Genomic DNA, 16,000 nt, shown 5'->3' with positions numbered 1-16,000 from the left:
TCCACAGAAGGAAATTGGAATGGGCCTAAAACGTGGCAATGCTCAACATTGCTATTTTCTTATAGATAAGACAAAATGTTCCACATAATTTTTCCAAAAGTCCTCACTATGGAGAGTTCAACTTAGCTCTGGCATTTCTATGAAAGACACATGCCTGGACATCCCCTGCTGTCAAAGAAAATTGGCTTTCTTGGGGAAAGAGAGGCTGGAATCACATATGAGGGGGTGTTTTGCTTAATAAGTGGGTTATTTTTCAAGTAAAGGCATGAATATTGCGATAATCAAAAATAATAATTGTAAAAATTAAATTAAATTAAATTAAAAAAGAAGGTGTATTCTTATAAGTTATCAAGGAAAGATCTTGAAACTCATTTTCATGCATCTGATGCATCCCATTTATCTTTTATTGATCTTGATTCAGATACCTGAGTAACAACAAGTTAACCAATTTGAAGCCTGGCGTCTTTGAAGATCTCCATAAACTTGAATGGCTGTATGTTATTTTCTCATTTGTATGCTTATTTTATCAAGGAATAATTGAAGCAGTATAATAATATATGGACTGCTTTCATTTTTGTGTGTAGCAGTACTTTTGTACCAGCTAATAATTAAGGAACTCAAGTTACACTCTGTGAGAGCAGAGTCTCAGTTGTCTGACTTATTTTACAATCCTAAATATTGTTATTAGTAATTGCTTATTACATATTATTACATTAAATAACTCAGTCACTACAAAAGTGGAAATTATTTTGGGGCAGGTCTTTACCTTTAAGTAGTACTTGAAATGTCCCAGAAAGAAAATGACTTTATCATCTGAACTATTGATTTATTGCTGCATTTTAGAAAGATGGAAATTAAATACTATTTTGATTCAGTAAAATTATTAAAAATAAGCATATAACAATATATCTAACATTTTTCTGTGTTTTGAACTGATGGATTACCTTGGAACACTGTTTTGTACTAGTGCTTTGTTTTCACAGAGAATCCATTCAAAGTCTTGATCAAAGAATTTTAAAACAAGCATGAAAACACCCTTTTCCTAAATTGAAAGCAATTACTTTCTCTAAGTTTAAAATTTCTAAAAAATATTTAATTCTTCTGAAAGGCAATTATTTTGGTGAATACCCTGACATACTATGTAGTAGTGTGCCAATTTTATTTAAGTAGCTTGAATGGGCATTTGAAAAATATGACTTCAAAGTATATTATTTTTTATCATCTGTTCAATTTAAGACTGTAGTCAACTATCAATCTGATACATGCTTTGCTGTAATTTATAGGATAATTGAAAATAATAGAATAAATCGGATCTCTCCATTAACATTTTACGGACTCAAATCACTTATTCTCCTGTAAGTATGGAATAAGAACCAAAAGTGTTATTTAAAAGAACAGAACAGGAAGGACAGATATATTTAAAAACAAACAGACAAAAACTTTTTATAATGACTGTGCTTGCTCACCACACTATATTGTTTGCTGTTGTAGGAGAGCTTCTATTTCAGAAACCTACCCAGCCCCTGTGGAGCCCATCTTTTCAGTCCATTTTACATAGATAAATGACCCAAATGCAGCTATGAACTACCAAAATCAATAGGAACACAATTGCTTTTCCTAAAGGCACACAAGAGGCCAGACAGGATGTGTGAGATCCTACACTTTATAAAATGAATCTACAACTAACATCCTTGGCAAGCACTGGGCTCTCTCCCAGGAAAGTCTGCAAAACTTTCCACTCCACGTATGGGAGTGGGAAACACCTAAATGAGGACGGTAAACATGCTGCTGCTTCGTGCTGCCAGGTGTGACATGCTAGAGTAGGAGGATTTTGGCAGCAGCAGAAATATGGTATCTGGAAAAGCATAGGAAGATAGTTGGGGGAAAAAAAAAAAAAAAAGAGCAAAAAGACTATGGCACTGAGAGGAAAAGAACATGTCAGCTGCAGCAGTGGGTGCCAGTTGCCCACAGGAGGTAGGGGTATGGGTAGCCAGCGCTGCTCCACAGCTCCTGCCTGGCCCTTGGCAGCAGCCCATCTTCTATCTCCGAGACCCTGTCCATAACCTGTCCTTGTCCTCTCCAGCTGCCAACACAAGAGACCCCTTCCCCTGCAGCCGAGAGGCAAACCTCCTTCTACCTCCCCCTTCCTGCATCACTGATAGAAATTACATGTCATGACAGCATAGTCAAAATATTCAAATTGCTTTGTTTTATTTAAAACGCTATGGAATGGGCATCTTCCCTTTACCTGGTAACTAACAAGTCAAAGATAAAATAGTGCTCCACTGAATGCCATAGGGAATATATGGAAGTTTAAGAAAATAATACTGCCTCTAAGACTCTGAGAAATGAATCAAGCTTTGACTGCCTTTTTCCAAAAGTACAAATATAAGAGAGAAGAATTTTTTTCTATTAGGTAATTTTTGGCAAATATAGTCAGCTATAATTTATTTTACTTTTTTTTTTTCAGAGAAATGATGAATAATTCTCTTGCTCGTTTGCCTGACAAACCTCTGTGCCAATATATGCCAAGACTAAACTGGCTGTAAGTCTACCTTACATTTCACTAGAAAAATAATATTTTCTTGTCTTTATATTGTACTTCCATACCACTTTTTCTAATGGGCACTGGAATGATCTTACAGAGTGCCTGCTGGTTCACTGCAGGGTTGATGACCTGGAGTCATCAGCCAGGTGTGTAGAAAAAAAATAGATGTCTGGTTTCTGTTCTCTTTTGTGCAATCATGGCATTCTGGTAGTATTTTTCTTTAATTAACTTAGAATAACTGCCTGAATGAAATAAATTTATTTTTTGGTGATTAATGTTTTGTTTTTATATCCTAGAGACCTTGAAGGCAACCATATCCATCATTTAAGAAATATCACTTTTTTCTCCTGCAACACTCTAACTGTACTGTAAGTAACAGGATACGTTAGCCAGCCCGAATGATTTATATTTGAGCTAAAAGTTTCCTGACTGTCATGGTTATTTAGATGCCAAAGAGACTAAACTAAAATGCTCAGTTTAAAATGAGCACTATACAGTGGTTACACTGTTTACATTTATAGCAAAATTTGTCCTTGATGTATGTAACTAAACTTCACTGAAGTGATTTTGACTGATAATAAGATTCAGAAAATGTCATTTTAACTTTTTACTTGGGAGAGAAGGAAAAATGTTATACTAAAAAGAAGCAAAAATACAAAATAGGTAGCTTATTTCTTTATTTTAAAAAGTTTAATGGCCCAGTTGGTTGGCCCATCAATTTCAAAATTCTCATCAAATTATCTTCAGTGATGTTGTAATGATCTTCAGAAAATCCAATCTATCTTTTGATTGATTAGTATGCTACATAGTAGTTGTCACTTTTCAAATTGTTAAATCTTCTGTGGGATCCACATTCTTGGCTTTCTCTTTGCTTTTAAAGTCCAGCTTGTTTATTTAAGGAGAAAGCACAGTGACAGATGAAATATGACTAAAGGAAAAGTTGCACAACTATGTGCTTGTTTCCAAGGTGCTGTTAGGTCCCAAGCTGCCTAGCCCAATTTATCTTTCTCCTGATCTCAGAAAAATTATATTGGCCTCCTATGGATAATGGAAAGACTTGAGTGAATAAAGAGCACTAGAATGGCAGCGTGGCTAAATGAACTTAACTGAAGGAATCAAAGAATCACAGAATGATTTGGGTTGGAAGGGACCTTCAGGACCATCCGGTTCCAAACCCCGCCATGAACAGGGACACCTCCCACCAGACCAGGTTGCTCAAAGCCCCATCCAGCCTGGCCTTGAACACATCCAGGAATGGGGCATCCACAGCTTCTCTGGGCAACCTGTGCCAGGGCCTCACCAACCTCTGAATGAAGAACGTCTTCCTTGTATCTAATCTAAATCTCCCCTCTTTTAGTTTAAAGCCATTACCCCTTGTCCTATCCCTACACTCTCTGACCAAGAGTCCCTCCCCAGCTTTCCTGTAGGCCCCCTTTAGGTACTGGAAGGCCGCTGGAAGGTCTCCCCAGAACCTTCTCTCCTCCAGGCTGAGCAACCCCAATGCCTTCAGCCTGTCTTCATAGGAGAGGTGCTCCAACCCTCTGATCATCCTTGTGGCCCTCCTGTGGAGCTGCTGTAGCTGGTCCATGTCCTTGTGCTGGGGGCCCTGAACTGAATGCAGCACTCCAGGTGGGACCTCACACAAGTGGAGCAGAGAGGGACAGTCACCTCCTTTGACCTGCTGTCTGTACTTCTTTTGATGCAGCCCAGGATACAGAGTTTGAACATTCAAATTTTTGTCAAGAATTAGTTTTATTCCTTAAAATATCTTGAATTCTCAAACAGCAGTCAGCCGTACTACTGTGCTATCATATCCTTCTGTTCTTGTTGGTAGGTACCAATACAGCTAAAAGAGCACACGATATACACGCAAATGCATGCATAGACAACAAAAGTTATTTGTGGAATTGTAAAACTTAAGTTTCTATATCGATCAGCTTGTTAACTAAATTAGTGAGGCAGATATTTGAAGATCCAGCTAAGAAAGAATTTTAAAAGTTTGTGAAGTATTCTTCAAAAACAAGTAGTTTTCAAGCAACAGTAATATGTTTGTTTTCTCCTTTCAGGGTGATGAGGCAAAATAAAATCAGCTCTTTAAACGAAAACAGTTTTTCTTCTCTCCAGATGTTAGACGAATTGTGAGTCAATTTCTTCTTTTACTTGTAGAACAAGTCACAAAGTTTTATAATTTATTTTGCATATGTCATTTAACATAAATTTAACATAAACTCTATTTCACATGACATGCTCTGGAAATAGCACCTATCCTCAGTTTTTTCCATATATTTAACAAGGAAAAATGAGGCAATAAAGTAATACTCTGAGATTCTCAATAATATTGTCTTTTTGCTCATAAGATCATTGAGGTCATTGCATTACCTGAATAGAATCATATTAATTAATCTTAATTATTAATAATTAATAGAATATCACCACACTCTAGGCGCATGTGTGCATTCATTGTCTTTTAGACTGGTTTGCCGTTTTACTTCTCTGTCCACAGTGATTAATACTCTCTATGTTTAGTAAAAAATAACAGCAAGTTAGAGAGGAGAACTAAGGGAAAGATGTAGCGTTGGCTAACCTGTATGAGATGAGAGACGATTCCCATCATGAAACAATATGTTTAATTTATTTCTAAATTCCTGCAACCCAAGTTAAGTGTATTTCAATTTCTTTTTCATGTACATATAATGATAATAAATTATGTATCTAATGACATATTTGAACTAGGCTAAGGGAAATCTATTGAATCTAGCTTTCCATGTTGTTTTATCAGCATTCTTTAACAGTCCAAGTTTCTGATAAACCTATATAATAAATAATATTCTAATTGGCAAATAGAATAAAACTGCGTATCTTGGAATTACAAAACTCTTCAGCTAAACAACTGAACCTAGTAGGAACTTATGATATCCCACCTATGGCTGTTTCTGCAGAGACTTGGCTAGCAACAAGATTGAATCACTTCCTCCATATATATTTAAGGATCTAAAGGAGCTTTCACAACTGTAAGGATTCTTGATTCTTCTTATTATTATTATTATATAACTGTGTATTACTCATATAACACGCTTTCAGTCATGAATGCCAGGAAAGAAAAGAACATCTCTGTATGCATCATATTAGTTCTGCCTAAAAACACTTAAACCAAAAGAAAAAGAAATGTATATACCATTATTTTGATATTAGTTTTGTAAAAGATGGATATTTTCATGTCCAAAAAGAGAGCAAGTTCAAATTCAATCTTTTCTAGATCTTGTTACTATATGAAAAATGAGCTATGCTAGCTGTATCAGAACTTCATAATTTCAATAGGAGTTTTTAATGTGATATAGCGATTTGGCTCTAAAAATAAATGTTTAAGAGATTCATACAGATGCCTTGTTAGCAACTGCTTTCTTCTTGTAAAAGAGTTCCAAAAAAAGCATAACATTTTATAAAACCAGAAAGGTATTCTTTCTTTTTCCATAATATGTGCACAGAAAAATTCAAATGCTGTTGCTGGAAAGTCCCAGTCTTTCTCACATAATCTGAAAGAGACACTAATCACAAAATTGAAGAATCTGCAGAGCACAAGCCAGCACATTTTATCCTGCCTTTATCCTGGATTTTGATTTTAAACCAAGAAGATGTCAGGGCAGTAGCAAGGCTCCCCAGTGGACCTAATAGCTATGTATAACCTATGTACCTTTTGAGAAAGTATTGATTTTTTGTCCGCTGCTGTGAGCAACTGTTCCACTGGAGCTTAACCTTCCTGAGCAAAGTCCCTGTGTCTACCTCTGTCAGGCACAACTGAAAAATCCTGTAACTATTTATAACCAGGTCTCAGTATGTACAGTAACTTATTTTTCTGATTTTCCAGCCCTCTTGGGATCAGTCACAACATACTGGGGCAACTAAGTGTTATCAGCTGCATATACTGTGTTTGCAAGTTTCAGTTATAGCATCAAAACAAAAACATAAGAAAAAGTTATAGGGAGAAGAAATAGGGAATATATCTAGAAATACTCTTGTGCGGAATAACAGCATCTAGCACTATTGTCTATTTTTACATTCCATTGCCTCTGTCTCTTTTTGAACTCACACAAATCATTATGAAAAGATGGATTTTATCAACAATAAAACGAAATTTTAAATTCTGTTTCTAAATGCATGCAATTCAACTACATTATTTTACTTAAAAGATAACTCCTAAAAGTTTAATACCGAAGTATTTCTATAGTCAAAACCTTTAAGTGTCAGGTTGGGAGATACGGTGTGTGTGTGATGTGTGTGTGTGATGTGTGCATGTGTGACGATTGTATGCCTGTGGAGCATCTGACTACTCTTTCCACTGGCTTAGCAAGCTGAATAATGCTAAATGAATGATACTGTTTGCAGTTTTAACTGCCGATAATACGAGTCCTTCCTACAGGACTGAAAACACACATGAATTATGTATTTTTACTTTATCTTTGGAACAGGCTGTAAAGAAAACGTGCAAAATTGCTTAAATCTGTGTTGTATTTACAGGAACCTTTCTTATAACCCAATCAAGAAAATTCAAATAGACCAGTTTGATTTTCTAACTAAACTCAAATCCCTGTAAGTATCAAGTATTTTTCTGCAATCATTTATTTTTATTTACTATGTGATAATACACATCTCCTTCAGAAGGTCATAATCCAAAATATGTTTTAAAAGAAATTGCCTTTGAAACAAGTTTTAGTTATGATCCTCAACAATTTCAACCTGGAAAATAACTATTAACAATGTTTCAATTTACCTTCATATAAATACTGGTATCATAATGGAAATTTCTCCAACAAAAAGAGATCAAAAATTCCATTTCTTGAAGAATGTTGTCTATTCCACTATTACAGAGAAGGATTAATGCAACCCTACTTTGACCTTGCACAACTTATGGCACAATTCAGTTGTCATGTCAGAGGGGATGGGACTTTTGCAAATCTTTTTGAAGAGTTTAGGGGTAATTTTTGTGGCTGAACTAACACAGCAGCTGAAACATGAATTCTGCCAGTAGAAGCCTTGCTGAAACTGAGTGATGGTGCAGTGACAGTCTTGCAAAGCTGAAACTGGTCCTGTGGTAGATTAAATATATCTTCACAGGCAAAGGCATGTCTGCAATAACCAACCAGCTCAGTAGAACACAGCATTTGCTTTTCCCATTTGTAACTTCAAAATGGCCATGGAGATCCAAAAATATGTTTCCTTGGAGAGGGGAATAACTAGAGTTTGTGATTTGACCCCAGAGTTGCAGCCAGAAGCCACAGCACATGTGCCTTTGTTGATCAGTCCCATTTCCTTACAACAGTTTGGACTCAAGTGGCCAAATTCAACTGAATTTGGCAAATAGCTAAAGGCCTGAAAATACTAAATCTGTAAAAGATACATGAAAATAAATAGCTGAGCACAGAAAATAATTACCTCCATAGCAGTCAAGCTGCAGCATAGACTTTAGCCATTATTTGACACCAAAGGCTTCATGCAATGGAGTGGTCAGGACCTTCTATATTTTTAAGTTAGGAAAGTTGATAAACCCGGAGACAGATCTGTAGGAAATGGTATGTTTCAGCACTCAGTTTGTAGAACATCCATTGCCTCCTTCCTATTTTGAAATGGTAGGAGTAGTTAGGGAAATCATGCCCTGGGATTCATTCAGTGCTTAACTAAGACTAAGAAGTTTCCATATTTGGGGCCTTATTCCTGTCTCCAAGCAAAACTGTCCACTAGCCCAAAGCAAATAACCATTAAGACTAATACCTTTCTCCACTTTTGCCTAAATATTTTCAGAACTCACATGAATATTGCACTCAAAGCATTGAACAGTAAATTCAAATAAGGCTGCACACAAGAACAACCGAAGCCCTCTTGACAGGTTGCACTCTAGAAGACATGGTGCACATCTAATGCACCATAAAGAATAGTCCAAAAGAATACAGAAACTGAAGTTCTAAAAGAACAGTTTACACAGTTACACAGTACTGATCTAGCACTGCAGGAGAATAATAGTGCCATTTTCCATATATTAAAAAATAAAATAAGAAATCTCACCTATGTGTCACCAGAAATCCAGCATTTTCCCTTACATGCCAAGTTCTGTGTACCAACTTCCTGCTGATCTTGACACAATAAAGACTGAATTCCTGCAGTGGTTTGTTTGTCTAGCAAAGCACTCCCTGGGACAGAAATGTAAAATATTACTATTGGAACAAGTTATTATTTTCCCAGAGATGATGAAAGAACATGGGTAGAACAATACTTTGGAAGGGCAACATAATAATCATCGATTGCACTGCTGAGAGCACTAAAAGAGCCTTCTCTGTGATTTTGGAAGATCAGAATGCTTATTAAGAGTTAAGTGAGATTCATTTTGTTCCACTTTAGCTTTCATGTAGACTTTCTGTTCAAGTTTCAAAGAGCGACAGATTAGAGGCAATTAAAGTTCATCTCTAGTTTCATATAATCGTAGGAACACAATTAAATGCTCATTAAGTTTGTTCTTCTACTATTGAGTTTATATTGTGTTTTATTAAGAGTATATTGTTTACAGCAGCTTGGAGGGCATTGATATTGCAAACATCCAGAGAAGAATGTTCAGGCCCCTTAGAAACCTCTCCCACATGTAAGTAGTTTATCCAGTTCACTTTCTTTGGTCTGAATTTCACGACTTGCAGAACACTGAATAAGTAAAAACAAAAGTGTCTGAAAAGTGGCATGCAAGTAGTTGTCAAATTTGACAATTTTAAATTAATTTTTCTTCTTTCAGAATGTTTTCTGAATATTTACTAGAGAGTTTTACTAGAGCCATCTATTTTCTGTTTTGTTTTGTTTTGTTTCTCGCATTTAGATATTTTAAGAAATTCCAGTACTGTGGATATGCCCCTCATGTGCGCAGCTGTAAGCCTAATACCGATGGGATTTCATCCCTTGAGAATCTCTTAGCTAGCATTATACAGAGAGTGTTTGTCTGGGTTGTATCTGCCATCACTTGCTTTGGAAATATTTTTGTTATCTGTATGAGGCCTTACATCAGATCGGAAAATAAGCTCCACGCCATCTCAATAATGTCTCTCTGCTGTGAGTATTCTGTGCATAAAAGTAAAAGAATATTGCTTTAATCTACTGACAGTGTGTACAATATATGTCTGATATTACAATATAGTGACATATTTCCAGCTCTGGATTAACTGAACTTTTGTGCTCTTGTGAACGGTAACACAAAATGCTGTATCTTACACACCAGGAAGTTTGTTAGATGCTGCCTTTGTTCTGTAACAACAGGCAGTTGAAAACTTACAAGGGTTTCATGTTTGATTCTAATGATGGAGATATTGTGTCAAACTCTCACTTCCTTCAGCAAGAAGAAAAAATAATAATAAAAAAATTCAAAGGCCCATAAACCTAAATACTGGTATGCCCTTTTGAGTAAATAGCAATTTGTGTGTGTAAACATTATTGCGTGTAGTTATTCAGTTTTTTTTTTTTCACAAGCAAACACAAGCAAAAATTTATTTAGACAAATATAGAAATTCTACCACTCCTAGCTCCTCAATATTAAGAATTATAGTTTTTTGTGTGAGATTGTATTACAGTCTCAAGTACCCCTTCTCAATACAAGACAGTCTATCTAAACTTAACTATTTCACAAATGCTGTTAGTTGCATTTTGAAATGTAATTGTCAGCACTGTATAAAATAGTTGGAACATTTCTAAATATCACGTCAGTGATTCTGAAACTTTGTTATTTAACCATTGGAACAGTCTGTGTACCACACAAAACTGGTCAAAATACCTGAGAAGGCTTCAGATCCATGTAGACAGCTTCTCTTCACCTACTAGTGCTATTAGAGAAATGTTTATTAAGCCTTTTCACAGAAATCCCAAGTAAAATGCAATAGGGGAAGAGAAGAGGGATCATGATATTTCAGTATGCTTAAAAATTGAACAAGGCTCATTGTCTTCCTGGTTGCAGAAGACTTGAAAATAAGAAGCAAATGCAGGAATTAAATAATTGCCAAATGTGTCATCTCTAATGCTCATGGTTTTTAATCCAACATCATCATTTTGAGGATGGGGCACATGTCTGAACTTGTGAGGACTGTTGAGACTATGTTGAGGGTCTACAACAGAAACTCTCTTTTGGATGCTCGAGAAGGAGCTCAATGAATGTCACAGCGATGCCTCTTGGTGTTACCCCAGGCTTACACAGGAGCTTCCCTCTGTCTTTTGCCTTTCCCTGCTAAGCTAATAAGGAGCAAGAATGATGTTGTTTGTATTTGCTGACTACTTTCAAGTCTTAGTAGAAGCCTGTGCACATCAGTTTTGAACTATTATTAGGTGGACAAATAAAAACTAAACTTTGAGTCCAGCAGAGATGCTTTGCTCAAAGCAAACTATCTTAAGCGAAATGTCAGTATCAAAAAGGAATAAAATCTAATCAAAAAAAAAGGTTTGCAATGATATTTCTATAAATTAAAATATATCTCTTTGCTGCTTGCAAACCGATTTTATTTGAGCTTCAATAAATCAGTTTGAAAACAATAGCGTTCTGACTATAATATTGATTTTATAACAATGTATTATTTGACGTAAATATGTACTGATATATACGTGTGTATGTCTCATTTTCAGTAGACATATACACAAAGAGAATGGGAAATTCAGATGTGTGAATAATGATGTTAAGCACTATGCCCACAGGTGCTGACTGTCTGATGGGAATATATTTATTTGTGATTGGAGCTTTTGATCTTAAATATCGTGGAGAATACAACAAGCACGCTCAGTTGTGGATGGACAGTATTCATTGTCAATTGGTGGGATCGCTGGCTATTCTGTCTACAGAGGTGTCAGTATTACTATTGACATACCTGACTTTGGAAAAATACATCTGCATAGTTTATCCTTTTAGGTGTTTGAAGCCCAGAAAATGCAGGACAATTTCCATTTTAGTTCTTATCTGGATAATTGGGTTTGTTGTTGCTTTTATTCCACTGAGCAATAAGGAATTTTTCAGGAACTACTATGGCACCAATGGCGTCTGTTTTCCTCTTCACTCAGAGCAATCAGAAAGTACAGGAAGTCAGATTTATTCTGTTGTCATTTTTTTAGGTAAGTTCCCTTTTTTCCTTATATACATTTAGAGCCTTCATTTTATATGATAACAAACCTGATTTTCAAACAGATATGGCAGCTTTGCTGTGATGTTCACATCTCATACTTAGATGCACTTGCAGACTTTCCAGCCTGAGAGTTTTACTATATTAGATTGGTACTTACGTATCTTAAAATGCATGAAGGGCTCAGAAAGCAGAAAGAAGTTAGGACCATTAAATTCCTGAATGAATAAATTTTGTCAGGGAAGTAAAGCAACGTTAAGACTAGAGAAGAACTACATAGTTTGGATCCAATGGCAGCCATTTGTCAAGCAATGATAATTTAAATACTGGAGTAGAGGCAGTAATTCAGTGTTTGGATGAAGACCGACTTAGATTGTCTGGCCACTTAATTCTATGGGACTAGCAGTTTAGAGAAAGGATTTTTCTTTACTATTCAACTTGCAAATAGGTGATGTTTAATTGCCATTGTGCTGTTAAATCATAACTAATTTTAACTTCTTCAACAGGTGTAAACTTGGCTGCTTTTATCATCATTGTGTTTTCCTATGGAAGCATGTTCTACAGTGTTCACCAAACAGCTATTATGGCTACTGAAATTCGGAATCATATCAAAAAAGAGATGACCCTTGCCAAACGTTTTTTCTTCATTGTATTTACTGATGCGCTATGTTGGATACCCATTTTTATTTTGAAACTCCTTTCTTTACTTCAAGTAGAAATACCAGGTATGTTCTTCCTTTTGCAGCTGTTTCAGCTGCGTCTGTATAAAAACCATTTCCAGTTTAGAAGAAAAAAGAATTGAACATATTGAACTAAATTATTATCCTGAACTATATGCTATTTATCTATATAGATGCACACACAATGCATTGAATTATAGTTTGTTTTATTACTGCATTGGACTATATTACTATCATCATTAAGAACTACCTTTGAGTCAGCCAAAACAACAGAGATTCAAATCTTTAAAGTCTGTCTCCACAAAATATCTAGGAAATGCACGAAATAAACCAAGTTTCAATTGGAATGGCTTTTTTCATGTGACGGCTTTTGGTGGTTCTGTTAACCATGGCTAAAGACAACACAGTGTTTCCTATCTTGATTTAAACGTACAATTCTTACCCTGAAATAACTTTCTTTTACAAACTGATACTTACATTTCACACAATAAGTTATGTACAGCTGTGCTTAACCTTCCTTCATGCTAGGAAAAACTTTCCCATGTAAATACAGTGTAACTTAAAAGATTAAAAATCACAGCCTATTTCTTTCCTTCTCTTTGCTATAAGGGTACATGCTAGAGCATTAGTTTCTTTATGTAGGGCTTGTAAACCATGTCAGAAAGAACATGTTAGCACAAAGAGTAGCACCAGCATCCACGGAGTCAGACTCAGCATACGGTTGTATGTGACAATACCGTATCGGTGAGAAAATATTTTAGCTCAGAGTTTTGTGCTGACCAGAAGTGTTGGGAGTTACCTTTTCAAAGTTTTGACTTAAATGTTAAATATCTGATAGTTATGTTGATCGTGTCAAATATTTTTCAGTTATATTAAACCTTCTAAAATGCTTCTTGATAAAGTTATCAAACCATATAAGAGATTTTAAAGAAAATGTTGTGAAAAGTAGAAGCAGATGTATTCTGAGTCAGGAAATCTATAAGAAATCCTGCTAAACCACAGGGTGATCTTGGATTCAGCAAGTAAACATTCTGCGTTACACGTATTGGGCTAAGTAGTACTAACCCATTTTGTAAAATTAAAGACAATCACAGATGTTTGTCTAAGTTTACAGGAGCTTTAAACTGTACTTCTTTTGGGGGGGGGGGGGGGGGCTGTGACAGCCTTCGAATCATGCATCAGTAGAAATGTATTGATATTGCAGAAAGAGGATCGAGCCAGAAAGCAGGGGGGAAAGGCAGCACGTATAAAGCTGTTTGTACAGCTTGGGACGGTTCTGCAATTGTTTTATAAATCAAACAGTGCAGCTGAGGGTGCCCATGACCATCTTTCAGCTCTACAGTCCTGTCCCTTCTCTGCCTGCCTCTCAGCTAACAATCCAACTTCTCTCCCAAACAGTAAGGATGAAAAGGGGGTGATAGAAAAAGGCACCCAGACCCTGATATAGGCAGGAGAGCAGGAAACTGTGACTAAGGAGGGAGGTGTGAACATGGAGACCCTTACCAACAGGGCAAGAAGGAAATAAGGATGTATACAATGCCCTTCACATGGGAAAGAACAGAGAACTGGTGCAGAGGAGCTAAACCAGCCTCTGCAGGGAAGAAGGGGCTGGAGGATATTGCTTTGGGGGAGGACAGGACATCAGGGACATAGATATGATTGCCTAGAATTCATTATGGGAAGAGGATGGCAAACGGTGATCACAGTAAGAGACAAGGGAGCAAAGCAGGGAGAAAAAGATGTGGGTCAAGAAACTGGGGCTCAGCCAGAACAAGAACTGTGCCAGCCTCTTAGCGGGTAGCTGTGCTTCATAAGCATGAACTGCTTGCATTAATTAATGTGTACAAATGCTACTAAAGCTTCCTTTCTCTTTCCCTCCCTAAGGTACCATAACGTCTTGGGTGGTGATTTTTATCTTGCCAATAAATAGCGCTTTGAATCCTCTTCTCTACACTTTGACTACCCGACCTTTCAAGGAAATGATTCACCAGGTTTGGTATAACTACAGACAGAGAAGATCCAAGAGAGGCAAAGGCAGTCAGAAAACATACGGCCCGTCATTCATTTGGGTAGAGATGTGGCCAGTGCACGAAATCACACCAAAGCTAACAAAGCCTGTGCTTTGTACGGACTCTTCTGATGCGTCTGTGACTACACAGTCAACGAGACTAAATCTGTACATGTAAATACGTTTTGAATCTTTACAGTGACATCTGCACTGTTAGCTTCACATCCGTGGACTTGCTGCTTTACAGTAATGAGTCAAAATGAGGGAGGTATGATGGCTGGACTCCCGTGCACCGGAACACACAGCAGGACGAAGTGAGAGCAGTGTGGCTGCTTGCAGGTAGAACCAATAAAAATAAAATTATTTTCATCTTGCAACAGTTCCTGACATTTTGACAGCTCATCCTGGTTCAGAATCAATCTTTTTTTTTTTTTTTTTGCCTCCAACAAGACAGAAGTGTGGAAAAAAGCATGAACTATGACTTAAAATATCTCATACTAAAATCAAAATGTTTCAAAATCATCTCTTTGAAAAAAAAGGCTATTTTCAATAAACTTTTTTTTTTAAATCCCCATTTCACCAGCTGTTTTTTTCAGAGTTGATTGGTTTCATCATTCAGAAAATTATTTTCCCTTTAAAATTTCTGACTGGCAGACTGCATACAGCTCTTAAAAGCTCTAGGGAACAATAGCACTAAGAAAATATTTTTATTTCATAATTAGATGAGTTTATTGTAGTTGTAAAAGCCAAACAAGTGAACGTTATTCTTTTAAAAAATATATTAACTATTTTAATCATATAAATGATCCTGAAATGGTAACAATTGTTCTAATTCAAGCAGAACCAGAATTGTTTTTAAAACAAAATGAGTTTCTCAACAGTGTCCTCCAACTGTAGCTGGTGGAAGTTTTTCCTTCAGAAGAGCATCCTTCCCCGGGAAGACCGGAGTGAGTATCCTTCCCAACATCTTGATGCTGCTCTTTTCCTCACCACTTCTTTATGGGCTTCCCTACGTAGTTCCCCACAGCCTGCACACTTCAACAGATTTTAAACTCTTTGCATATTGAATAACAAGAGTGTCAAATAGATGATGATCAATATTAATAGGTGTCATAACATCTACACTTTAATCGCCTTGTACATCTGATTGGATGCAGTACGGTTAAAATAATTTTGGAGCACCGCCATTCTGCACTTTTTGGGCAGCATTGGGCTTCCCAGTGTAAATATTTTTTCCCCTTTTCCCAAAGCAAAATGATTTTGTCCCACATGAAATGAACCTCTATACCAAAAAGAGAAGTGCAAGGCAGAGGCAGTTCCTTTGCATATACTTAGTGAAGAGAATCTTTTCTGTTATGAGTATGAATTCCCAAGTTGTTGTAGTACCATGCTCACAACCCAAAGGCCTGGAGCCCAAGGTGGTGAAAGAAATTCTTTTGCATTGATGTTTTGAAGCTTTTTAAAAGATACTTCCAATGTTTGCACTTAACTTCTTAATAATGTAAGAAGTAGAACTAAAAACAGTGTGACGCACACTTTGACTGTTTACAGAACTTTGGATTATCTTGAAATCAAAAGTTATTCATCCTGTTTCCACAACTGTACGTTTTATTGAAATAATAAAAGATTATCTGCTGAT

At 36.4% G+C, this 16,000-nt stretch overlaps 1 protein-coding gene across 2 annotated transcripts in view; it reads left to right on the top strand.

The window, feature by feature from the left end:
• The window catches only part of RXFP1 (relaxin family peptide receptor 1), a 55,631-nt gene extending 39,631 nt beyond the window's left edge, over positions 1-16,000 (top strand). Inside the window, exons 8-19 of one of the 2 annotated variants that reach the window (XM_040555183.1) lie at positions 422-493; positions 1,284-1,355; positions 2,471-2,545; positions 2,845-2,916; positions 4,615-4,686; positions 5,488-5,559; positions 7,064-7,135; positions 9,108-9,176; positions 9,402-9,631; positions 11,255-11,665; positions 12,180-12,398; positions 14,238-16,000. In XM_040555183.1, the coding sequence (XP_040411117.1) occupies positions 422-493; positions 1,284-1,355; positions 2,471-2,545; positions 2,845-2,916; positions 4,615-4,686; positions 5,488-5,559; positions 7,064-7,135; positions 9,108-9,176; positions 9,402-9,631; positions 11,255-11,665; positions 12,180-12,398; positions 14,238-14,539 (1,738 nt within the window). In that variant the 3' untranslated portion in view covers positions 14,540-16,000. Of the gene's footprint in view, positions 1-421; positions 494-1,283; positions 1,356-2,470; positions 2,546-2,844; positions 2,917-4,614; positions 4,687-5,487; positions 5,560-7,063; positions 7,136-9,104; positions 9,177-9,401; positions 9,632-11,254; positions 11,666-12,179; positions 12,399-14,237 lie in introns of both variants that reach the window. The other variant, XM_040555182.1, reaches the window with a different exon arrangement.

The sequence above is a fragment of the Cygnus olor genome, chromosome 4, assembly GCF_009769625.2.
Source record: "Cygnus olor isolate bCygOlo1 chromosome 4, bCygOlo1.pri.v2, whole genome shotgun sequence".
Taxonomy (NCBI): domain Eukaryota; kingdom Metazoa; phylum Chordata; class Aves; order Anseriformes; family Anatidae; genus Cygnus; species Cygnus olor.
The sequence above is the reverse complement of the archived record's forward strand: the minus strand, read 5'-3'. Positions and strand labels throughout refer to the sequence as shown.